The sequence below is a fragment of the Ceratotherium simum genome, chromosome 22, assembly GCF_057802395.1.
Source record: "Ceratotherium simum simum isolate JZ-2026a chromosome 22, ASM5780239v1, whole genome shotgun sequence".
NCBI classification, from domain to species: domain Eukaryota; kingdom Metazoa; phylum Chordata; class Mammalia; order Perissodactyla; family Rhinocerotidae; genus Ceratotherium; species Ceratotherium simum.
In genome coordinates, this window is record NC_141921.1 from 20,185,990 (window position 1) to 20,210,921 (window position 24,932).

At 39.1% G+C, this 24,932-nt stretch overlaps 3 protein-coding genes across 6 annotated transcripts in view; all 3 read left to right on the forward strand.

The window, feature by feature from the left end:
- Positions 1–8,441, forward strand: part of RHBDL2 (rhomboid like 2) — a 47,225-nt gene extending 38,784 nt beyond the window's left edge. For all 3 annotated transcript variants that reach the window (XM_004425990.3, XM_087446243.1, XM_087446242.1), the window contains 4 exons: positions 1,172–1,272; positions 3,212–3,272; positions 7,024–7,085; positions 7,886–8,441. In XM_004425990.3, coding sequence (XP_004426047.1) covers positions 1,172–1,272; positions 3,212–3,272; positions 7,024–7,085; positions 7,886–8,065 — 404 coding nt within the window. In that variant the 3' untranslated portion in view covers positions 8,066–8,441. The remainder of the gene's footprint in view (positions 1–1,171; positions 1,273–3,211; positions 3,273–7,023; positions 7,086–7,885) is intronic.
- A 5,087-nt stretch (positions 8,442–13,528) lies between these two features.
- On the forward strand, positions 13,529–15,093 carry GJA9 (gap junction protein alpha 9). Its single transcript, XM_014784171.2, has one exon. It carries the CDS (start codon positions 13,529–13,531, stop codon positions 15,074–15,076), a length of 1,548 nt encoding a protein of 515 aa, XP_014639657.1. The 3' UTR covers positions 15,077–15,093.
- A 1,128-nt stretch (positions 15,094–16,221) lies between these two features.
- On the forward strand, positions 16,222–23,040 carry MYCBP (MYC binding protein). 2 transcript variants are annotated; one of them, XM_004425987.3, is made up of 5 exons: positions 16,222–16,305; positions 16,501–16,573; positions 20,123–20,171; positions 20,417–20,546; positions 21,815–23,040. In XM_004425987.3, the coding sequence occupies exons 1-5, from the start codon at positions 16,222–16,224 to the stop codon at positions 21,857–21,859; spliced, it is 381 nt and encodes a 126-aa protein (XP_004426044.2). In that variant the 3' UTR covers positions 21,860–23,040. The 2 variants fall into 2 exon arrangements, with proteins under 2 accessions (XP_004426044.2, XP_087302371.1); XM_087446245.1 differs by lacking the exon at positions 21,815–23,040 and adding an exon at positions 21,460–21,808.
- The last annotated feature ends 1,892 nt before the right edge of the window (positions 23,041–24,932 follow it).

The following is a 24,932-nucleotide window of genomic DNA, read 5'->3' on the forward strand; positions in this document are numbered from 1 at the left end:
AGTTTAATCAAAATGCTATTTCCCCCTTCTCAGAGTAGCAGAGCCTCAATCTCTCTGCTGAAAAAGTCATTCCTTCCTAAGTGCTTTCATAGCAAATTTATTATTTTTTTTATCACAGCAGTTGTTATATTCTCCATTTTATGATAATTGTTTGCTCATCCATTTGTAAGATTCCTAAGGTCAGATACTTTGTCTTTCTTGCACAAAGTAGGTATTATATTGTATCCTAAGGAATGAAGGAGGGCCTTGAAAGCAAGAGACTAAGTAATAGAACTAAGCAGTACAGAGAGAACATTTTAGAGTTTGCATAAGGTAGTTTTAAAGCCTTGTTTTAGTTCATGCAACCTAAGATTGGGTTAGCAAATAGGTTTCATCTTGCTTGGTGAATCTGATTGAAGGGTATGTTGAGAAGGATTGTGAAGCAACATCTTGACTCCATGAGAAAGCTAGTCTTTAAATAAATAAAATGTTGGAATGTCTCAGGTATTTTGATAGTTTTGGCTAAACATATGGGATATTTTGAAACAACAGCTAACAAGTACAGTTATGTGCCACATAATGACATTTCAGTCAATGATTGGCTGCATATATGACAGTGGTCTCGTAAGATTGGTATCATATTGCCTAGGTATGTAGTAGGCTATACCACCTAGGTATAAGTATTTGTGTAAGTACACTCTATGATGTTCACACAATGACAAAATTGCCTAACAATGCATTTCTCAGAATATATCCCCATCATTGAGTGACACACGACTGTATATCAAACATGTCAGGTAGTGTTCTAAGCATGATACACATATCAACTCATTTACTTCCCCTGACAACCCATTGAGGTAAGTTCTATTAATACCCGATTTCGTAGGTAGGGACTATAATGCACAGAGAGGTTAGGAAACTTGCTCAAGTCACTCAGCTGGTAATTCTGGCTCCAGAGTCTGTGCTCTTGTCACTATTATACTCTCTTCATATTGAACATTTAATGTTTCAGAAAAACTGAGTTATTTAGTCCACATAGCTGTACTTTTATAGTATGGAAGGGATAAAGTGAGCTTGTTGCTTGTTAATAGGATAATGGTCCAAACTTCCCCAACTTTTACCTTAGATTAGAAAGATTTATCTTCCATGATTGTTATAGTCATGTCTGATCCTTTGTGTTTTCTTTCTTTAGGATCTCTTGCCAGCTCCATCTTTGACCCACTCAGATCACTTGTGGGGGCTTCAGGAGGAGTCTATGCTCTGATGGGAGGCTATTTTATGAATGTTCTAGTGGTAAGAACTTTGGAAATGGAATCTATGGACCTTTTTTTTTTTAAACAATAACTGGTATTTGGTTCAAGGGATCTTCATTTATCAATATTCACTGAGAACTCACTCGCACCAGAGTTTTCCTTTCATATTTTATCTTCATTTTCTTTCCTTATCTCAAAAGTAATGAATACTAAATAAAACTTTAAATTAAAAAATAGAAAGTCAAAATCCCCAATATAGTATCTGTTAACAGTTTGATATACATCCTTTCAGACCTTTTTCTATATGTATTCAAAATCCTATCAATATGAATACTACAAAAATGGAACCACCCTTATAGATATTGTTCTGCATCTTAACATAGAATATCCTGACCACCTACATGTCAGTACACAGAAACCCACCTCAATCTTTTCAAGTGCTCCATAGCACCCTCTATATAGCTGTACCATGACTTATTTAATCCTTCCTTGAAAAAAATTTGGAGTGATTCCAGCTTTTCACAATTACAAATAATGCTGTAAGGAATGTTCTTTTGCATTTTTGTCATTTTTTTTGGTAGGATAAATTTCTGGAAGTGGATTTACTGGATGAAGGCTTTAAATTTTCATAGATAAATGCCAAATTGCCTCCAAAGTTAGCATACCATTTTACACTCCCATGATATAGTATGCGAGAATGCCAACCACTTTTTAAAACAGGCTAAAATCCTGACTAATTCTTAACCCTTTACCCATGTAGGTATACTTTAAAATTACTCTAGAAGGAGAAATATGAAGCAATTATAAAACTCCAAAAATAGAAGTCATTTAGAAAAATGTTTTTCAAACTCTGGATTGCAACCCATTAGTGGTTGTGAACTCAGTTTAAGAGATTGTGACCAAACATTAAACAAAAAGAAAAAAAATGAAAAAAATCTCAGTATGCATCACGTGTAAGAAGGGTAAGTACTATTTGATTTATGTGTGTGCTAGATTGTTATATAAATTATTTCTTACTGTAGGTTATGGTCACAACAGTTTGAAAATAATTGATTTAGAATAAACTTGGCTATTTCAGCATCTTTACTCCTTGAGAAGAGAGTTAATAACTTGAAAGGTAAGGGAGAAGTAACTCAATAAATTAAAGTGGAAATGTCTTTCTGACTCAGCAATTCTCTAGTAACACGGGAGGGTACTGCACGACGGACTAAGATTCTTTTTTTTTTTGGTGGGGAAGATTGGCCCTGAGCTAACATCTGTTGCCAATCTTTCTCTTTTGCTTGAGGAAGATTGTCTCTGAGCTAAAATCTGTGCCCATCTTCCTCCATTTTGTATATGGGATGCCACCACAGCATGGCTTGATAAGCTGTGTGTAGGTCTGCACCCGGGATCTGAACCTGTGAACCCCGGGCCACTGAAGTGGAGTGCACGAAATTAACCACTATGCCACCAGGCTGGCCCCTGGACTGAGATTTTTCAAAGCTAAAATCAAATTGGTTTTTTTTTGGCCAATACTTAAAAATTTTTTGAAATTATCTCAAAAAAATTAAGGTAATACTCAAATTTTATTTAAGTCTTTGCTAACTTCTACTCTTTGGAAGAGGATAAAGAGGTATCAAATGAATATTAACCAAAAAACTTGGAAATATTTCATCAGACTTATTTTGACAGCATCTATCTATGTATCTATGACACGTTGTATTGATTTTATTACTTATATTTAGATTATTTCCTGCTGATAAAATTATGTCTAGTTTATATCATGGAATTAAATATCATGTTTCATTTTGTTCCCCCAAGTGCACCAGCATTGTACTTCCCAAACACATTTGAAAACTGGGCTGTTACACCAACGCTTTGTTTTGCAAATATTTGACACTTGCACTTTTTTAAATGAAAAAGCAGATGAAGAGGGAGGACAGCTGAGGTTTCATTTGCCAATAGACAGCTTATATTATTATTATTTGTCTCTTTGCAAGAATTTTCGAGAAATGATTCCTGCCTTTGGAATTGTCAGACTACTGATCATCATCCTTATAAGTAAGTTTGTTTTGTCAACACTTCACACCTTCAATTTTATTGGTTCCACCTTCAGAAGACCTTCTCGTGTTTCCCAAACACCAACATGTAGGATGATTGCTAGTCTAGAGTCAAAAGACTTGTTGGCTCTATGGTCCTAAGCAGAAAGGTGTAAGTGGAGGAGTTTTCACTGACCCTTGTGGGTAATTCTTAGAGGGGCCTCAGTAACGTGTTTTTGCTTTGTGCTTCTTTCCGGAGAAGGAGAAGTCAAGAGAGTACAGTTCTAGGCACTGCTTCCACATCAGCCACAATAGCTTCATTTATGTTTCATAGAACTGGATTTTTCTCATTCATATGAGAAAGCTTGAAAGCTTGAAAACCACTGATAGAACCTATTTTCTTCCTCAATTTCTGACTTTTCAGATAAAAAAAAACTGATCTAGTATATGAGCATGGAGTGTGGCTGAGGATTGAAGATGGGAGCGGAGGTGAAGGAATTGAGAGGTCAGGGAACTGGGGGGATGACTAATGTGACTTTTGACATCGCCAGGAATTATGGTAGAGAATTCCTTGCTGAAGGAGTTGAGGAAGGCTGTTCAATTTGGAGAGGAGGTGGAATTTTAGCTGAGTCGGAAGGTCAGGGTAGATTTTGGATGGTGGCAGATCATACAGAGTAGAAAAAAACAGGAGCAAAGGCAGGGCTAGTAACCTGTGTTTCTAGACCTGTTCCAGCTGAAGCTGTGTCCACTCGGAGGGTGTCGGGAGAAGGACAGATGCTGGGGTCAGACTGTGGGGTCAGAATTGAGGACCAGGACAGAGGTTCCACTTGATAAAGCCTAAGATTTTGGCTGTCTACATGACAAGAAAAAATGATTGTGCTAATTGGTGTCAAGGGTTCAGTTATCCACACTGGTGGGAACAGGGATAACCACATGAGGACAGGGCCTAAATCTAGTTTATGAACAGATGAACTGTAAAAACAATTATTTCATCCTGAGAGAGAATAAGTGACTTGTTTCTAGTTTATACCAAACTGTATACAATGTTTTTCTCCATAGGAAATCCAAAAAGTGAGGGGAAGTTAGTGCAGAAAGGGGAGCAAGCGTCTGGGGTTAGTTAGGAGAGTTGCTGTGGGAGCAGAGCGGCCACCTGCGTTGTTACGAGTCACAGCCAGAACCAAGAGACAAGTCCTTAGACCAAAAAATGTTGTTACCCCAGTGACCTGGTCTTCAGTCAATCTGCTTCTTTTAGGTCATTATGAATGACTTTTGTAAAATAAGCCTCAGACCCTTGATGAGGAAATGGTTTTAATACTCTTCAATGTTGGAGTAAAAACCCTTTCCTCATGCCCAGGGAATCTCCAAAGATAGTTATGTAACATGATGTCATTCTTGAGGTAAGTAATGCAGTCACTGAGTGGTTAGATCCTACAAACATCTTACGGAGCAGGCGCGATATGCTAGCGTTAACCTTCCCCACTTCCTGGCATGCGTCATTTCTGAAAGTTCTTTGGCCTGTGTTTACCTACTATTGAAAATGAGAAAAGTTACACGCCAGATTAACAAAATACATTTGTATTTTAAATACACTTCCTTAGGAAAACGTATAGTTTTTTTTTTAATGGTAAATTTTATTCTTAAGTGTGAAGGACGATTGGCCTTCAGGACCTTCCTTCATTAAGCATTATTTGTTGGATGTGTTTTCTAATGAAGCAACTGAGCGTCCCTTTGGAAAAAGTTAGGGAAATTTCACATTTTCATCCCTCAAAAACATCCGTATAAAGGCAACCCTCTTAAAATGAGTGTCAAATTTTTAGTGAGGACAATGATTTGGTTTATTGGAATAAGGGCTTCTTTTCAGGTGGGAAGACATGTCTCAGTTTAGAGACTGTAGCAACTTAGAAGCAAACTCTCCTAGGACGCAGAAAGAGCCAGGCACAGATAAGTCAGGAGGAGGCAAGAGAAGAGAGAAATGGAATGGAGAAATTGACATGCTAAGGGTTACAGGGACTTTTTGAGAGGTGGCCTCCTACTGTGGAAGGCTAGACTGGAGTAACTGTTTCCAGGAAGTCAGCCTGTTCTCCTGCAGTGGTTTTCTTATACTTTCCTAGTCCTATCTTTGTGTGTTATTTACACTGGATTGGGAAATGCAAATGATGATTGAAAATACGATACAGCCACATTTATCCAGCATTTTGTGTAATAGTCATTTACAATTAAATTAATATTGAGTGTTTCCTCGACCTCAATTCCTGTCCAGTGGTTTCAACATCAATACAGTATTGAAAGGGAAACTAGCCAGAACACATGGTCCTGATGCTATTTTCCCTAAGGCAAGGACTAGGTCTTTCCATCTCCTAGGACACAGGGGCTCACTAAGTAGAGCACAGGGAATTGGGGCATGGGTGTGGAATGTGACAGCTACACGAGATGTTTCCGGGTGGAGTTCCTCTAGGCTAAGAAACCCCTGAAGCTCCTTTTGCATCACGGATCTGACTTATTTGAAAAATGTCTGAGTTCTGGCTCTCTCTGTTCCATTGGAGAATGTGGACTCATTTCCTTTCTTGGTCCATCTTCAGTAGTCCTGATGGAAATTCAAGGCAATTAGTGTGGTGGGTGTGAGTGGAGCCTCTGCAGCCAGACTGCTTAAGGTTCAAATCCTGCCCCTGCCTCTAAGCTGTGTGTCTTGGTATCTTTATGTATAAAATGCCACCATCCTTCTTCACTTGGATTGTGCAATAATAGTAATCTAGCTGGTATTCCTGCTCCTGTCCTCGCTCCCTTATAGTCTATTTCCTTTCATTTCCTAAAAATGATATTTTAAAAACAGATGTTAGATCATGTCACTCCTGTGCTCAGAAGTTTTCAAAGGCCTCCTATCACTCAGAGTAAGTCAAAGTCCTTACAGTGGCCCATAAAGCCCCTACATGTTCTGTCCGCTACTTATCACCTATCACTTTATCCCCAACTTTAGTCCAGAATCACCTGGAGGTGTTCTTAAACACAGACTGCTGAGCACCACCTTCAGAGTTTCTGGTTCAATAGGTCTGGGGTGGGGCTGAGAATTTTAATTTCTAAGTTCCCAGGTGCTGCTGCTGCTAGGGCTGTTGCAGCGGAACCACACTTTGAAAACCACCTAGCCACTCGGAAAGCCAGATCAACTGCGCTGGTATTCCTCAAACATACCAGGCAAATTCCTGCCTCAGGGACTTTGCACTTGCTCTTTCCTCTGCCTGGAAGACTCTTACTTCACATGTCAGCATGGCTTGCACCCTTAGCTCTGTCAAACGTCATATTCTCAGTGAGACCCTCCCTGGCTCTCCTATTAATAATCACACCCTCCTCACAGCATTTCCAATCCTCCTTCTTCTCTTTGTATTTTCTCCATAGCACTCAGCACCATCTGACATACTGTGTTTTACTCATTCTTCTGTTTGCCTCCCCCCACTAGACTGTCAGCCCCAGGAGGCAGGGCTGTCTGATGTGTTCACTGCAGTATTTCTACTGCCTAGAGTCGTGCCATGCACATAGAAGACAATCAATAAATACTTGTTGGATGAATAAATCTGTAAAATGGGATAATGATAGTACCTATTTCATAGGGTCTTTGTGAGGATTAATGAGTCAATACATGTAAGGCTCTTAGAGCAGCATCTGGCACAGAGTAAATCTCAATAAATCTGAGCTGCTACCATTATTAGAGGGGAGCCAAAACCATTTAGTGCACTGTTGGCAGAGATCCTGGCGCTTCATCAGGTTGTTTTTCCTTCTAGTTGGGTCGGACATGGGATTTGCTCTCTACAGAAGGTTCTTTGTCCCTGCGAATGGGTCACCGGTGAGTTCAGTTTATTATTTTCTTAATGGAAAATTTGTTTACCTATCATATCCATAGCTAAAAAGAGTCATCAAATGGCGGCAACAATTCTGTCATTTAGGGCAGCCAAATTTCCATTTGGAAGAAAATTCCTGAGGAAATTGGACTTTTGGATTGTCCTTTTCATTTAACTCTTTCATAGCCCTGATCACTGGCTCCACTTCTCTGCACCTGCCATACTGGTGGCTATTCCAAAACAGGAGAGAAGAGATTTCACTGTCCACTGAGAGTAAAAACCAGATTGGAAAACAGCAATGAAAATTTGGGTCCAGATGAACTCACAATATCAAGAAAACTGACAAACATTTCCAGTTTTGTTGGAATTAGTCTTTGAATTTGGTAGTTTCTGTTTGAGTGTGTGTATTACCTGTGTTTGAATTCTGACATTCCATTTATGTGGGGTCAGACTGGGCTCCTACAGTAATCCCTCACAGCAGCTCAACTCTTATTCTCTTGGTTGGCACTATATAGAACCATCCTAAATGCAATGATGATTAAGAAGAATGAGAAACAATGGGTTTGTCTTGTGTACTCAGAGAGTGGATGAAATGACATTTTTTAGCTTTGCATGTTTTAGAACATCTCCTTCTCTCTGTGCACATGGAATTTTGTGTCTCTTTTGCCTCACCTCCTTGCTCTTCAGACTTTTAAGACTCTTGTTTGTCTGTGACGGTATTTGTTTTTTAGTAAGAGAGATGCAACTGACACATGCAATCAGCATTTTCTTCACTTATTTCCATTTTTCCCCCTTTTCTCCCAAGGTGTCTTTTGCAGCTCACATTGCAGGTGGATTCGCTGGAATGTCCATAGGTTACACTGTGTTTAGCTGCTTTGATAAGGCGCTGCTGAAAGATCCAAGGTTTTGGATAGCAATTGCAGCTTATTTAGCTTGTGTCTTGTTTGCCGTGTTTTTCAACGTTTTCCTATCCCCAGCAAACTGACCTGCCTGTAATATAAACTAATTAATAAAAAGAGCCATCTGGGAAAAAACTGGAGAACTCTATGAAGAAACAGAGAAGTCCCAGCAACTGCCAACATTTTTATAAAGAGAGGGAACCACCACTGAAGTCATCAGCTGCAGAGCCTGCTTACAAAAGGAGTTATGGTTTAAGGAAAGGGCTTCTGAATGCAAAAGGAGGAAAGAAGAGGAGAGAGAACGGAAGGGAAGTAAAAACCAAGATTGGCTTTTTCCCAGGCATATGGTGTGTATGTATCCTGTAAAAGAGACTTGCTCTCCTTGGAGGACATATTGTAGAGATTGCTTGATAGAATCCACAAATACTGTGCTATGCTGATAATAAAAACTTTTCATATCTGTGTCAGACTATTGATAATCATTTTCTATCACTGTCTGAGTCGATAGATCACTGTTTGAGGTGCTTTATATACATTATTGCCAATCTTTTTTAACAGCCTAGAAAGGTGGCTATTACTCTGTATCTTAGAGAGGAGGACATGGAAATTGTAAAAAATCAAATAACTTGTCTAAGAGGGGGCAGGATTTAAAGGTTGGTGATGACTTGAAAGCCCACACTCTCCTCCCCTACTGGTCTAACAATGCAGTGTTCCCTAAAAACTGAAAATTAAGAGTGTCATGAGAGTATAGGAATAAACGTTTTTGTGTGTGCACCACGAATGGCAAATACCTTATAGAAAAAGACTGAGAATTCTCTGGACTGCTAGTTTAAGATTCTAATAGTGTGTCTAGGAACCTGGAACTAGCTTTCTGGTGCCCATTAGGTACCTGGACTCTGGATTCTCATCTATAAGATTCTCATCCTTCACATGGCTAGTGGCTGTCCTAGTAGGATTTACTTACAAAAGGTAAAATATATCTGAAACTGAGAAGCCTCTGTCCTTTTCCTGTATAGAACCAGATTGTTGGCCATTTTTTCCAAAATAGTAGTTTTAGATCATTTGAACACAGGAAATATAATTTTTTATTTTTTCATCATCAACATGTTTTATTTATAAACATCCATCTAAACATGTTGCTGTATTTGGAAAGGAGCATACACACTTACTGACAGTGAGAAAAGTTGTATTTTAGCATTTTGAGAAAAACTGATCTGGGATCTGTTAAAAATTTTTTTTTTAATTTGAGAATGAAAATATGAGTATGTTCTTGGTTAAGCAAAGATCTGAACAAGAAATTAAAAGATAAAAGCCCCCTTTACTTTCCCACTCAAACCTCTTTTTCTGGTGATGACTGCTGTCAGCAGCTGGGTGTGTATTCTTGAAGACCTTTCTCTATCCAGGATGAGCAGAAAGCAAAATGGATTTTAGCTGATGGCTGACTCACTTACTGCATTGAACTGCACTGAATCTGCTCTACACCCTCAAAGGGATAAATGCGGAGAACAAATTGAAGGAGGCTGTGGTATAACTTCTAAGCATGATTTGCCTCTCAGATTTACCTAAAAAGGTTTGGGTTAATCTGTTTTAGCTGATTAAATATACATATAAAATGTAGGTTTTAACAAGATAAATGAGATTATACTACATGTATTGTTCTGTAACTTGCTTTTTAATGACTTAGAGATCTTTCTCTGTTAGTTCTCTGAGTTGCTGAGTGATAAGATGTACTATAGTTCATTTAACCATTCCTCTATTGGAAGCTTAAGTTGTTGCTAATTTTGTACTGTTACCAACAGTGCTATGTGAACATCCTAGCATGTGTGCTGTGTCTTTGAGTATGTTTGCCGAGCGAATATTTCAAGCATCCAGAAGCAGAAATGCTATGTTAATTTTGATTTAAACTGCCATTTATTTATTTATTTATTTAGTGTGTGTGTGTGAGGAAGATCAGCCCTGAGCTAACATCCATGCCAATCTTCCTCTTTTTGCTGAGGAAGACCGGCCCTGGGCTAACATCCGTGCCCATCTTCCTCCACTTTATATGGGATGCCGCCATAGCATGGCCTGACAAGTGGTGTGTCGGTGCGCGCCCGGGACCCGAACCCGGGCCACCAGCAGCAGAGTGCGCGCACTTAACCGCTACGAGACAGGGCCGGCCCAAAACTGCCTTTTAAATAGCCGTACCCATTTATATTCTTACCGACAGTAAATGAAGAGTAACAGTTTCCTCACACTTTTGCCAAAGCAGGTATTAGAAATCTTTGAAAAATTTGCATTTTGATAGTTAAAAAATAATACTTCATTTTAATTTGTATTTCTCTGACTACTCATGAGGCTTAGTGCTTTTTAAGTTTAAGAATTTATGTATAGTTTATATATTACACATAATATGTAATTTATATAATACATAATATACAAATATGAACATATATATACATTTTTTTCCCAGATGAAATGCTTGCATTTAATCTGAAAAGTAGCTATTAGTTGGCAAAGAAGCCCAGGGAAGAAATATTCATCTGCCATGGACAATCCACCCATGATCACTAGCTCTGAAAAGAGACCTTTAATGACCTAAAGTGCAAGGTAATTGTTAATAACAGAAAACTAGATAGAGAAATAGGATTCATCTAATTATAAAATTGGACATGACCCATTGATTATTAAGACCGATGACTAAGAAGTTATTATCTAGTTAGGAAGACTTTTTGGTACTAGAAACATTGTTCACATTACCAAAAACAGTGATATCTTATGGGGTGCCGCAGGGGGCAAAATTACCATTAAAAAAAAACAAAACACAAACATCTGGTGTTTTAAATTTGACATCTCTGAATTATAGAGGGACCATTTATTCAGCTTAATTTGGGGCTCATAACTTAAACTGTGCTGTTCTTAGAAATACTGGAAATATTCTTTATCTGTGCTATCCAATAAAGTAGCCACTAGGCACATGTAACTCTTTAAACTTTAATTAAAATTAAATAAAATGAAAAATTCAGTTCCTCTGTTACTCAAGCTGCATGACAAGTGCTCAATAACTATATGTGGTGCGTGGCTACCTTACTGGACGGCGCGGATAGACTCTACTTCAACAGCGTTGCGGAAAGTGCTATTGGGCAGCGCTGTTTCAGAAGCAAGAATGAGCAGAAAGAAATGGATTTTAGCTGATGGCTGACTCATTCGCCGCATTGAACTGAACTAAATCTGCTCTACACCTGCAAAGGGATGAATTCAGGGAACAAGCTGAAGATGGCCATGGAGTAACTTCTCCTAAGCATGATTTGCTTCAGATTTACCTAAACTAAGAAAGGTTTGTGTTAATCTCTTTTAGCTAACTAAAAAAGGAGTCATCTGAAATGTTTTTTATCTTTTGCTTTAGAATTCTATATAGTACTGCATCTTTGTATACTAGTATTCATGTCGTTTGCTATGAAAGCTTTAGAGTCTAAGATTTGTAGCTAAAGCATACTGCTCCTTTCAGGAAATACTATGCTCTCGCCTTTTAAGGAAAAAAAAAACTTTTATTTTTGTGATTACAAAAGTTAAGTGCTCATGGTAACAAAAATTAAAATACATATAATTATAAAAAAAATTAAGTCAGTTGTAATCACACTACCCAGAGATAACCATAGCTAATATTTTGACGAATATCCTTCTAGGCTTTTTTCTATGCATCTTTACATATAAACACATTTACAATAATGGGGCCATACTATTCTATTTTAGAACCTGAATGTCACTGAAATAATACATCAAATATCTTTTTATATTAGTATATCAATTCTACAGGTTGCATAGTACCACACTGTGGTTGTACTGTAATTTATTATGTACAATACAGCCTTTCTTGTATTGATAATTATTTTGGATGTTTTCAAATTATTATTATTATAAACAACATGAATAATATCTTTGTTTACACTTTAAAGTCCTTTGAATTGTTGAGTCAACGAGTATACTATTATTAACATAATGAAGTCAAATAGAAATTTTCTCTATCTCAGGAATACAACTAAATTTTAGAAGGCTGATGCTTTTGTAAGTTTTTTTTTAACTATATAAAGCTTTAAAAAGGGAACTTAAGACTCCAGAACCAGTTATTTAAAAAGTCAAAACTATCACTATTTTACATGCCTAGTTTAAATAATTAAACTTTTAAGAGAAAGCAGATGATTTTTTAATGTTTTTTCATGCAAATTTCAAGTATGCTAAAGGGGAAAAATAACAATCTAGTAAAACAATTAAGAGCTGACCTTAGAGCCACGTTGACTGAGGTTGAATGCCAGTTCTAGGTGTGTGACTTTGGGTAATTTAAGGTGTGTGACTTTGGGTAATTTAAGGTGTGTCTCAGTTTCTTTATCTGTAAAACGGGGAAACAACATACCTACCTCATAGGATCTTTATGATGAACATATCTTGTAGCTATAGTATCCTAGTATGTTTGATAGTGTAACATTTCCCTTTCTATAAGGGGTATAGGACATACATTTATATTTTATTCACATGAAAGTAGATAAAAACATTCACTCTTTTTTTCTTTCCTTTGGGATATATTTACTCTTAGGTATCCTAGGATATCTTAATATGGAACCTACTGGTTGATAATCCAAGCATCTAAATTATAACTTGCCCCAGTGCTCCCTCCACAAAAGCAAGCTACATGTCTTAAATAGGTCAAATACTGTTACAATGAAAATTTCTATGATATCACCACCACCACAATGATCCATTTATTTCAAGTAATATCTAATAACAATCGGGTAGTACAAAATAGTTGAGAATTTTTGGAGTTCATTTTAAGATGATAAAGATTTACAAAATTTTTCATAGCAAAGTATAATAAGAAGTTTATGTGGATATAAATTTATATTTATATCCACAAATACATTAATGAAATGGCTTCTAAAAATGCCCAAAAACTGCCAGAAAGAAACCAGAATTTAGACGTTTAAATGTGGATTAAAGAACTAATCTAAATTCCTATAGCAAGAGCCAGATCTGTTTCTTCTGGTTTCATTAAATGCTGTTATCTTACCAAATTATCAAATGAAACACATTCATTTTCCTTCGTGCATAAATGAGATTTTAAAATCATTGACTTTGGTTGTAACTTTTATATAATCTTAATAAATAGGTTTGTAAGATTAAGTCAGTAGTTTTAGGAACCTCTCCAAAAGTTCTCAGTTTAAAAAAATAAAACAACAACAGCTAAGTAAGAAAACTCCTTATAGGGAATCCTACAGTTCTATTCTTCACAGAGAATATATACACCCCACCCCAGGTAATCATTTTTTTTTTTCATTGCATTATGAGGTCTAAACGTAAGTGATTTTAAATTCCTGACATCTTAAATATATTCTTGGTAACAGATTATCACAGCTCTCCAGGGGAAAAGGAAAACAACCAACACACTGAAAGAGTGATGCTTTGTTCATATTTTGGCCATAGGCTTGCTTCAAGAAATAGCACGCCCTTCAGAATGGAAGAATTTACCTGCGTCCTATTTGATGGGGTTCAGACCTAAGATGGCTGACTAAATAAACATGGGGGACTGGAATTTCCTTGGAGGCATTCTGGAGGAAGTTCACATCCACTCTACCATGATTGGAAAGATCTGGCTCACCATCCTGTTCGTATTTCGAATGCTTGTTCTGGGTGTAGCAGCTGAAGATGTCTGGAATGATGAGCAATCTGGCTTCGTCTGTAATACAGAACAACCCGGCTGCAGAAATGTATGCTATGACCAGGCCTTTCCTATCTCCCTCATTAGATACTGGGTTTTGCAGGTGCTGTTTGTGTCTTCACCATCCTTGGTCTACGTGGGCCATGCTTTGTACCGACTGAGAGTTCTGGAGAAAGAGAGACAGAGGAAGAAAGCTCAATTGAGAGGAGAACTGGAGGGGATCGAGTGTGAAATGCCTGGGGACCGGAGGAGACTGGAGCAAGAACTTTGTCAGCTGGAGCAAAGGAAACTAAACAAAGCTCCGCTTAGAGGAACGTTGCTTTGCACTTATGTGATACACATTTTCACTCGCTCTGTGGTTGAAGTCGGATTCATGATTGGACAGTATCTTTTATATGGATTTCATTTAGAGCCTCTGTTTAAATGCCATGGCCACCCATGTCCAAATATAATTGATTGTTTTGTCTCAAGACCCACAGAGAAGACAATATTCCTATTATTTATGCAATCCATAGCCACCGTTTCACTTTTCTTAAATGTTCTGGAAATTTTCCACCTAGGTTTTAAAAAGATTAAAAGAGGGCTTTTGGGACAATATAAATTGAAGGATGAGCATAACAAATTCTATGTGAACAAGTCAAAACAAAATCTTGCCAAATATCAAAATACATCTGCAAATTCACTGAAGAAACTCTCTTCTGCATCTGATTGTAATCTGCTAGTGGAAAAGCAAATGCACATAGCAGTGCACCCTAGTTTAAATGCATCTGCATTTCAAGCGGATCCTGACAATCACAGTGGAAATGATGAGAAATGCATTTTGGATGAACAGGAAACTGTATTTTCTAAAGATATGTGCACATTTAGTACTACCTGTAGTCATCTTCAACACATCGGCTCAAGTAATAAAGAAGACACTCATAAAATATTTGGAAAAGAAGTTAATGGTAACCAGTTAAGGGAAAAAAAAGAAATTGACGGCAAAGACAGCAAAAGAAACCACTACTCTAAAGGTCACTGTTCTATTCCAGGTGTTGCTATAGATCTGGACAACCACGTGGGGCAGTCATCCCAAACAGCTTTCTCTCCGCCACCTAACTGCACCTGGAAACCCAGGTGGCTTCGTGCTACATGGGGTCCCTCTACAGAAGATGAAAAACAGGTGTCACCTCCTAAAGGTAACCTCAGGGGCCAGTTCAGAGAGAGCACAATCAGAACCATTCCTCCTTCACAGGGTGACTTCCAACCACCTGACATTCCAGACACTCCTGATTCTTTGGGAGAGTTGTCCTTTGAATCCAAGTCCGTCAGAACCTGCAATAATCCTACTGCTTGTCCTCCAAATCATTTAGCGTTGCTGACAAACAACCTCAGTGGTAGGAGGGCTCCCACAGACCTTCAGATCTGAACAGCTGTTGGCTTTTAGTCTACATATTTATTACCATAGAAGTAGCCTAGTAGTGGTGGAGCATAGACAAAACAAATAATGGCAGCTCTAAAGACCAGCTGTTTACAGACAACTGCAAACTCATTTCAAAAACGGAAAACGGCTCTAACTCTGAATTGTGAAGGGGTAGTTTTAAATTAAAAGACATAGAGTTACCAAATCAGGATTACTTTTTCAGAGGCTCCCTTCAGAATTCCTGAAAACTGATTTTGGGAAAATCACATGTTCGGAATTGAGGCTAAATGGTTTGGAACTAGTTTTTTCCTTGAAAGGAGCACAGCATTAGGAAGATTGTTCTTGATCTATATATAATTCCCTCTTTTAGGTACTAATCTTTTATTTCTGGACACTGATTAAATTTTGTTTGCCCAGGGACTTAGTTTCCTTATAGATTGCAACCTGATGTGTCTTGAATATAGTCATAATGTTGCTGTCTAGTAAATAAAATCTAAGATTGGTGACTTTCTTTCACCTCTTTATAGCATCGTGATCCAGTGCCCAGATCGGAGTCTTGGCTCTACTACTCACTAGTTATCTAACCTTGCCACTTTACTAACAGTACCTACCTTTCAGGGAGGGTCTGAGGATTAAAATAAGAAACATATGTGTTTAACACAGTGCCTGGCAAACAGTAAGCGCTCATAGTGCTATCATTACCACGGTGCCACTCACCCTCCCGAGCCCACATCGAGTCGGCCAAATCGCCCTGCGTCGGTTGTGGGCACCTTTTCAGGGTGAGAGCCAAGAAGACCACGGCTTCCGAGGTTCCCATTGAGACGGGTCCGCCCACTACTACTGTCCGGAGATCCTCCCCGCCTGCAATAGTCCTCATGCTCCTGGGCTCCATGCCCATCTTTGACCCCGCCTGGACTCTTGTCCCGAGTTACCCAAACCTCGCCTCTCGCTAAGCAACCGAGCCGCCGCCGGGACCGGAAAAGGAAGGAGAGGTGCTGCTCCGGTAGCTAGAGGGGCGGGCGTACGCAGCCTCCCTCGGCTCAGCCCACCATGGGGCATTCAGAGCGTCCTGGTCGCCATGAAAACAGGCCACACCCCTGCCACCCCCTCCCAAGGTTCCCAAGTGCGCAGGCGCGCGCGCCTTTCCGCGCATGAGCAGTGCTGCTCAGAGCCCGCCAGCCACGGTCCCGGGCGCCAGCTACGCCGCTGCCGCTGTCACTATGGCCCATTACAAAGTGAGGGGGGCGCGGCGTGGCTGGGGGCGTGCGGGCGGTAGCCAGCCGCTGGTCGGCTCTGGGTGGGCGTGGGGGCGCGCGCGCAGCTTTTGGGGGCCCGAGGTAGCGAGGCGGAGGCGGGGTTGCCGGACTCCCAGCGCCTTCTTCCTGCTCCGGCCCCCGAGCTTCGGCCGCTGACCCGCCGTGTCTCCTCAGGCCGCCGACTCGAAGCGCGAGCAGTTCCGGAGGTATTTGGAGAAGTCGGGGGTGCTGGACACGCTGACCAACGGTGAGCATGGGCTAGGAGAGGGCTCCTCTTGCCCTCGTCGTGCTCCTCGGCGCTGCGCCCTACAGGGCGGTGGCGTGGGGAAGGAGGGGCAACAGGTAGGACCCGTCCGGGGTCCAGCAAGGTGGGCCTCGGGGTTCAGCGGGGCCCGGCGCACGCCTGGCGGCCGGACGCCGCCTGGGTGGGGTAGCCTCGCTCACGCTACCAATCTCCCGGCCAGGAGTGAAACTCTTGCAGCTGTTGCAAAGTCTCTAACTTCCGTTGCTTTGCCTCGAGCAGCCGCAGTGAACGTGTTTGCTAAAGACCTGGAGATCCCAATTCCTTCCTCCTCACAATTTTCGAAGTCCTCAAAATCCTGTAAAGAAACAGTTTCTCTGGAACAAAGGGCAAGTGGGAAAATTACCAGATTCGAAAGTGGGCCATGAAGTAGCTAAGTAAGCCTAATCCCCAAAGTAGGCGATTCATAGTCAATTTGGCTGTGGCTGTTCAACTCCCGTTTCCTAGTCTGTATCAATTCCTGTTTTGTGCAGACTTCAAAATTAAAGTGGAATTACAGTTTAAAGAGTTTAAGGGCACATCAACATGGTTATATTGTTTTCACTTTTTAAAATGGAAGCTTACTGTTACACTGTATCTCTTCCTCCACGGTTCAAGATCTAAGTAGATGAGTAAGGTTCTTGAAACAGGAGGGTTCCAAGAGACGGTTGGGGTACTGCTTATTTCATTAGCTCAGCAGTAATTTGAATGCCTGCTATGTATCACTCATTGGCTGAGACTTTCAATGGTGCAGAACAGAAGAGCTGGCAGGGATGATGATCTGGGACCATATGAGAATAGTAAGTGTCTGGGAAATAATTTGGTTAACTGCTCTTTCGCCAGAAGCAAAGGTTAGGAGAACATTCTGGGAGAGGAATAACTCTGAGTCTTGGCAGAAAGCAGGGCTTTCACTTCCTAAGCATCAGCTGGTAATTTTGAATTGCTACCTACCTTGGGTTCAGGTACTAGTTTCCCTATCTCTTTGCAAATTTTACCAAACATTAAGGGACTACTCTATGAAAGCCTCGTGCTCTGTTGTCTCTGGAAGTGTCACTGATGCTTGGAATTGCATCAATCCACTCCCTTCAAAAAACTTCACAAGTTCATTTATTTAGCCATTTTATTCAGGTCTCTGTTCTAGGCACTGGGGATACAGCAGTGGAAAAAAAAGGCCAAGCTCTGAATGAATTTTTTTATATCCTAGTTGGAGAGACAAATAAATAAACTCATAGTGTCAGCTGGTGGTGTTATGAATAAAAGCATAGCAAAGTAAGGGGATAAAGAGAGATGGGGTGGGATGTGTGTCCCATTTTATATAGGGCAGTGGGGGAAGGCCTCTCTTAAGTAACATCTAAGCAGAGACCTGAATGAAATAGTATGTGATGTCAAGAGTTCCTGGATGTTTAAGGAGGCCAGAGTGGCTAGATGGAGTGAGTGAAAGATAGAAATGGTAAAGGGCAGAGAAGTGACCATTGTGGGAGGTAACTGAAGATGTACAGCCTTGTGGTCATACACGGATTTTTCTTTATGAGAGACTGGAAACCACGGGTGGCTTCTTTTACCTTGCTCACATCCACTGGTATGTAATCCCTGAATCTCCCTAGATTTCCAGTCTCCTAAATAACATCAGATAACATAGTGTCTATTGATAAAATTTAAAATTTGATTTTCAGCTTCAAACATAAGTACTTTACACAGATTTAATTTATAATTTTTATCCAGCTTATTTCCAAGAGGATTTGAAACTACTTCTAACATTGAAACAGTAAAAGACAGGATGGATAAAGATAAGTCACTGAAAGAAGAGGCATTTTAGTTATTTTGAGCACTATATTAACCTGTAAAAATTGTGGCTATTAAGGCAAAAAGGGGAATACTGGGTATAGAGTTCTTATCTGATTAAAAGAAAGTATATTTTATCTATAGAAAAGCACAGGAAACTTGACATTTACATTATGTTCTGTAATTATCAACCTTGTAAGTACCACTGACAGAAATTTAGAAGCTGAAAGAAATGAGGTGGGGGAAGAAGAGGAAGAAAGGGTAAGAGTATTCATGTCTTATAAAATTAGTATTCAGTAGAGATCAGTAGAAATTAATCAAAGAAAAAACAGGTTTGAGTATATAATTTAAAGAAAAAAGTAGAAAGCAAAGGAATTAAAGAGTACTGTAACATATTAAAAGGAGAGAGGGGAGGAGACGAGAGGGTAGTGGTGATGCAGATATACCAGTTTCTCAAAAAATAGTGCTGGCAGTGTATTTAGAGAGATGAAGAGTATCAAAACTCAATGTAAGATGTTAAAAGTACTTGCCCGTTTGAGTTTTTCATACTGTCTGTATTTTGATGAGTTATTAAAATTCTAAAAAATAAAAGGGAAGCATGTAAGTTGGTTTACAACAAGAGTTCTTAACTTGGGGTCTAGATATGCACAATTTTTGGTGTGTAGTTAACATTTTTTGGCTTTTATCAGATTTTTCAAAGGGTTCCATGTACAAAAAAATTAACCTCTGTTTTAGAGAGATTTTTATCTGAGTAGTAAATTCCAGGAGGATTTGTTCAGTAGAAGATGAGCAAGGTAGTGCTGACATGAGCTACTGGATATGAAGCTACTGAACATAAAGTATATATTTTAATGCTGATTTGAGCATGTGAATTACTGATAAGGTTTTTGGTTGGTGGTTATTGAGCATGTTGTGTAACTTCATTCTTGAAGAACATTTTGAATTCAAAGCTTCTTCCAGTAATTACCATAGCCCTCTTGATTCTCTCCAAAATTTTTCTTCAATTTATCAACCTTGTTTTTACCCTTCTATCACTCTAGTGCAGGTCAGTATCTTTTTCAACTGGATTACCACATCAGCCTCTTAACTGCTCTTCCTGCCTTTATCCTTGTCCCACTCATCCATCTTCCACACAGCAGTCAGGTGATCCTGTCACTCTCCTGCTTAAAACTGTTTAATTACATGCCTGTTGTTCTTAGGATCCAAGTCCACTGAATTTGCAGGATCCTCCATAGTCTGCCCCTGACCACCTTTCCAGCTTCCTTTCCTGCCACATTGTTCACAACTAGCCATACCTGAATTTTCAATTCCTCAATATGTTGTTTTCGTGTCCCCAGGCCTTCCTATTTTATCTGAAATCCTCATCACCTAGGTCTCAGGTCTTATTTCCCTTCCTTTAGGAAGCCTTCCCTGGTGCCCTAGGCCAAGTTAGGTGTTCTTCCAATGTGCCCTAGGCTGAGTTAGGTGTTCTTCCAATGTGCTTCCATAACTCATTATCCTGTGTGGCTGCTTGATAGACTCTCTTTTGGTCTAGGTCCTTACTTATGTTTTGCATTAGACACTAAATTCACGGAAAGCAGGGACCTTGTCTGTCTTGTTCACTGTGGTATGGACAGTCCTATCAACGTTCTTGGTGTATAACAGGCACTTAATATTTACTGGGTTATGGAATATAATTTCAGCCATTCAAATTTAAGACTTTAACTGTTGCTTTTTCTGCTTTTTAATTTGCAGTATTGGTAGCCTTATATGAAGAACCAGAGAAACCTAATAGTGCTTTGGAGTATCCTTTTCATCTTTCAAGTCAGAAAAAGGCCTTATTTTTGGAACTCTTATTTTTTCATATAGTAATAACCTTTAAAATACTTGTGATTATTGAAAAAGTTACTTTCCTTTGAGTTACTGGATGATGATCTCTGGGTAAATACTGGCATTGGGTGGGGCGACTCTGATCAGAGATATTGACGCTACTCTGGGCTATTTCACTAGTTTCATTCAGCTCAAGTAAATTCTTAACTTTGATATTAGTTTTTTAAAGCATCACTTAGGAGCTGCTACCCCAGAAAATCCAGAAATAGAGCTGCTTCGCCTAGAATTGGCAGAAATGAAAGAGAAATATGAAGCTATTTTAGAAGAAAATAAAAAACTGAAAACAAAGGTAAATTTTTTAAAAGAATTCATGTTCAAAATAACTTCACTTTAATGATCACATAATCAAAATCTCACTAAAATGGATAGCAGGGGAGGGAGGAGGCTGAATATCCATTTCAAATAATTGCAAGGCTGAACTGATGCCCTGTCTGCAAAATGACAGACAAACTAAATAGAACAAGCAAAGTGTGGTCAAGAAGAGGTTCTTGGGAACCTGCATCGACAAAAAGATGAAAATACTGGTTAATGCTGCTTATAAGTAGATGGAGATTTCAGAGTTGTAAGCAGTTGATTTAAGGTCAGTACAGGGCCATTGCTTTGAGTATGGCACCTCTTAGAGCTGTGCAGTGCACAATCTGCACAGTCATCTGTGGTGGCCCTGTAACGTGTTAACGTACCTCTGGAAGTTTGCGCTTAATTTTGTCTAGTGCTGAAGTTTTTTCTTTGTTTAAACTTCTGTGGGAATTTTCATAAACTTCAAATTAGTCAACTCTAAGTCTGAAGTTTTACCACAATGCATTTTACATTCCTCTAGGCATTTCTCATAATGTGTTTCATCTTCTCAACAACTTTGCGAGATAAGTGAAACAGGTACACAGACGAGTTTATAGACTAAAGCACAGTTTAAAGACTAAAGTGCGACAGGTTTATAGACAGTTTATTGACTAAAGCACAGTCAAGTCTCATTAGCTTCTCAAGTCCGACAGCTAACTGGAACAACTAAAATCATAGCCTAGTGTTCTCGCAGGGAGCCACAACTTAACATAAAAGAAAATGCAGTATCTCAAGTTATCCGAGATTCTACAACGTGCAAATGCCAGTTAACTCTTTGGCACCTTTTAAGTCAAAGATCAGCTGCTCTTCGTTGACTGGCTAGATTAATGTATGTCACATAATTCTTTTTTTTTTCTACTTTTTAGAAGAAAGTCCAGTAAACTCTTGGTGGAGCAGAAGAAAGTACCTTATTATAAGCCACAACAACTTTAGGAAGATACAGATTATTGCATATCAAGTATTTGAGCAGTGCATTCATGAATTGGAATTAAATTTTAGTTTTCCAGTAATTTTAAAGGTGTATATGAAAAGAGCTTTCATTAGGTTTGATTGTATTAAATCTTAAATCATTGAATGGTTTCAAAAGGATAGGATATTAATATAAACTTACTGATTCAATAATTAAATTGAAAATAATAGTTAACTCGTTTTGTTACTGTTAAGTTTTTTTACCCAATTTAGAACAAGATTCACCTAAACTCCTCTGTCTTTGCCCTATAGCTTGCTCAGTATGAACCACCTCAGGAGGAGAAGCGTGCTGAATAGGATTCTTCTCAGTTGAAAAGACACTGAAAAATGGTTTTGTATGACTTGAATAGTTTGTATAGTATATAATCTTTTCTGAACAGATGCTACAGAACTCTTTTAATATGTTAAAAATCACCTATCACACTTTAACTGTTATAAACACATATACTTAGAATCACCAATAAAAACTCAAATAACTTTCTTTGGGTCTTAAAAGCAGGAGAATCCAAAGTGAATCCTGAAAAAATCTAAACACAGCCATCTAATTCATTACCTTAAAAGACATTCTGTTTATTAGTCTGACTAGGAATGATGGTACTGGTTGTATTTTAGCCAAGGAAGTTTAGCAGGGAGCTATTCCTTGGTTTAGTTCAGGATATGAGCACAGGTACAGTCATTCTTTAAAATGAAGATGACACTGTTGTTTATATTCTCTGTAGGCAGCTGGAGAGATCTGTGTGACATAAGATGCTTTTGCACGGGTTCCCATGAATCTTCTGCTCTTGTTTATATAATGCAGAACAAATAACCCTTCTTTGCCACCACTTTGCCTTAGATAACCGTGTGTGTGCCAGTTTGAACTCTTGACACCACGTTTCCTTCTATGCAATCGTGCCCTGATAATGTTGCCTTGCTTTGCTCTGTGCTTCAGTGGGTCCTAGCTGCACACTGGCCTGTGTTTTCCATTTGCTGTAATAGCAGTCACCCTGATTGTAATTTATATAACTTTAAACAGGATCGCACTGTTCCCTTGCCTTACTTATTTGCTTAGTTGAGTACAGAACAGAGGCAATATGAAATTCTGGGTTCATGCACAAGCTGGGATGAGAAGGGGGAATGAGCCATATACTGTGGAAAATTATAGTTTGCGGGTATAATTATATAGTGCTTTTTTTCCCTCAAAGTATTTTTATAGCCTTGAATTCATTTTATCTTCATTATCCCTGTGAAGTAGGTAGGGCAAGTATGAGGGGAGGCTGGGTGCTGAATTTTTAGGCCAAAGACTGATATTAATACAAATTATTTACTAACTGTAGAACCTTGGGCACATCAGTTAACTGCTCTGAGATTCACTTTCCTCATCTGTTACATGAGAAGAATAATATCTGTGCTGCCTACCTCACAGGGTTGTTGTGAGGGTCAAATGGAATGTATGTGAAAGATGTGTAAATGGTAAAGCACTATATTCTTGTTTGTTAGTCCTTTTTCCTTTTTTTTGGAAGACCTACAGACAGATGTTTTGTTTTACTGATCACTTATTTTCCTTATTGATTGACTCATGTTATTAAGTAGTAGTCCTAGTTCATGTATGCTATCCCTATTGTTAGAGAACCTGTCTTTATTTTTTGGCCAAAACACACAGAGAAAACAAAATGATCCGATGAAAGCTGGTTTAACTAGCAAAAGCCTCAGCACCTGCTGGAAACTGTTACCAAGCCAATTATAACGGTATTTTAATCAGTCCTGTTGGCAGGAATGTGGCAGTGGTCTGTGCCTCTTCTAGTCACAAGTTTGTTTTTGGAGGGGGGCCAGATACTGTTGGAAGAACATTCACTTGAATCAGTTTATCTTTTAGCAATTTGAGTTCCTCGTACATGGATAGCAGTCGGCTGACTGCTGGGTGTTATAAAGATGAATGACTTAAAGTTAGTTATAAGACGTATATAAGCAATTACAGTGTGGGATAGGATGTGCTAAGAACCATAAGAATAATAAACATGATCCCATGGGGGTGGAAGAGAGGGAGACCTGGCTTCTTTAAGCAGTTGGTATGACAGTCCCTTTGTGGATACAGACAAGTAGAAATTTTTTTCTGGCAGCAAACCCTCATTTGCTTTTTTCCCATGGGACTAGTATTAATATTAATGTAAGTCATGTGTCTGTCTCTTGTACCATCCTTTTGGACAGAAGGGCAAGCTGTGGGTTGGATAATCACACTTTTTGGTGGAGCTGACCTGCTTAAACTGCTGTACCAGTAAGGGCTACTGAAGAATTCAGGGTCGGGGGCCTGCCCGGTGGTGTAGCAGTTAAGTGCATGCGCTCTGCTGCGGCAGTCTGGGGTTTGGATCCTGGGTGCGCACCGACGCGCTGTTTGTCAAGCCATGCTGTGGCAGCATCCCAGATAAAGTGGAGGAAGATGGGCATGGACGTTAGCCCTGGGCCAGTCTTCCTCAGCAAAAAGAAGAGGATTGGCTAACATGTTAGCTCAGGGCTAATCTTCCTCACAAAAACAAAACAAAAAAAAAAGAATTCAGGGTCAGCCTGGCCTCTGGAGGTCCTCTTCAACATTGCTATCAATGATTTGGATGATGATAGTATACAAGATACTCAATGCAGTAGAAAAAGGATCCCATTCATTCAGTTCCTGCTATGCTTCAAATGTAGATTTCATATCTTGCCTATCTCACAAGGTTGTTGTAAGGATCAAATTAATGGATGTAAAAGTACCTTGCATATTGTAAAGGACTACATATGGGTCCGATGATAGTAATGCCAAATCTGTAAGTGCCACAAAGTTGGAAGGGCTGGTTGGTAGACTATATTGAAACAGGCTTGAAAATGATTAGCAGCTTGGAGTACCCAAACTTCTGGGCCTAAACTGAAAAGTTGAAATATCAAGTCTTACATTTAGGTTAAAAAAATGCAGTTATACAAGTCTAGGCACTAGGATTGCTGACAAAATACTACTTCCAGTGATTATCAGTGTGAACCACTTATACTCTATAGATATTTAAAAAAAAATTGTATTCTGGAAAGCATTAATAGAAATATTGTCCAGGTGCTAAACAGTCATCCTGAAGGCTGTATTGGTCATTATTCTGTTGTGGGTGCCAGACATTTGATGAATGTTGACAAGCTCAAATGCATATAAAGGAGAGCTGACCAGTAGGAAAAGGGCATTTGAAAATACAAGGTAATTAAAATAAAATTAAAAATTCAGTTCTTCAGTCACACTAGCAACATTTCAAGTGCTCAACCCACATTTGCTACTATATTGAACAGTACAGGTGTAGAACATTTCTGTCATGACAGAAAGTTCTATCGGACATCACCATAGACCGAATGGTTGAAGGAACTGATTATGATTAAT

What these genes read in the sequence shown, in the direction of transcription:
- GJA9 (XM_014784171.2), top strand. Translation starts at nt 13,529, where the DNA reads ATGGGGGACTGGAATTTCCTTGGAGGCATTCTGGAGGAAGTTCACATC.
- MYCBP (XM_004425987.3), top strand. Translation starts at nt 16,222, where the DNA reads ATGAGCAGTGCTGCTCAGAGCCCGCCAGCCACGGTCCCGGGCGCCAGC. An exon ending in GCTGGACACGCTGACCAACG is followed by an intron (nt 16,574 to 20,122) that starts GTGAGCATGGGC and finishes TTTAATTTGCAG; the next exon opens with TATTGGTAGCCTTATATGAA. An exon ending in AAACCTAATAGTGCTTTGGA is followed by an intron (nt 20,172 to 20,416) that starts GTATCCTTTTCA and finishes CTTTGATATTAG; the next exon opens with TTTTTTAAAGCATCACTTAG.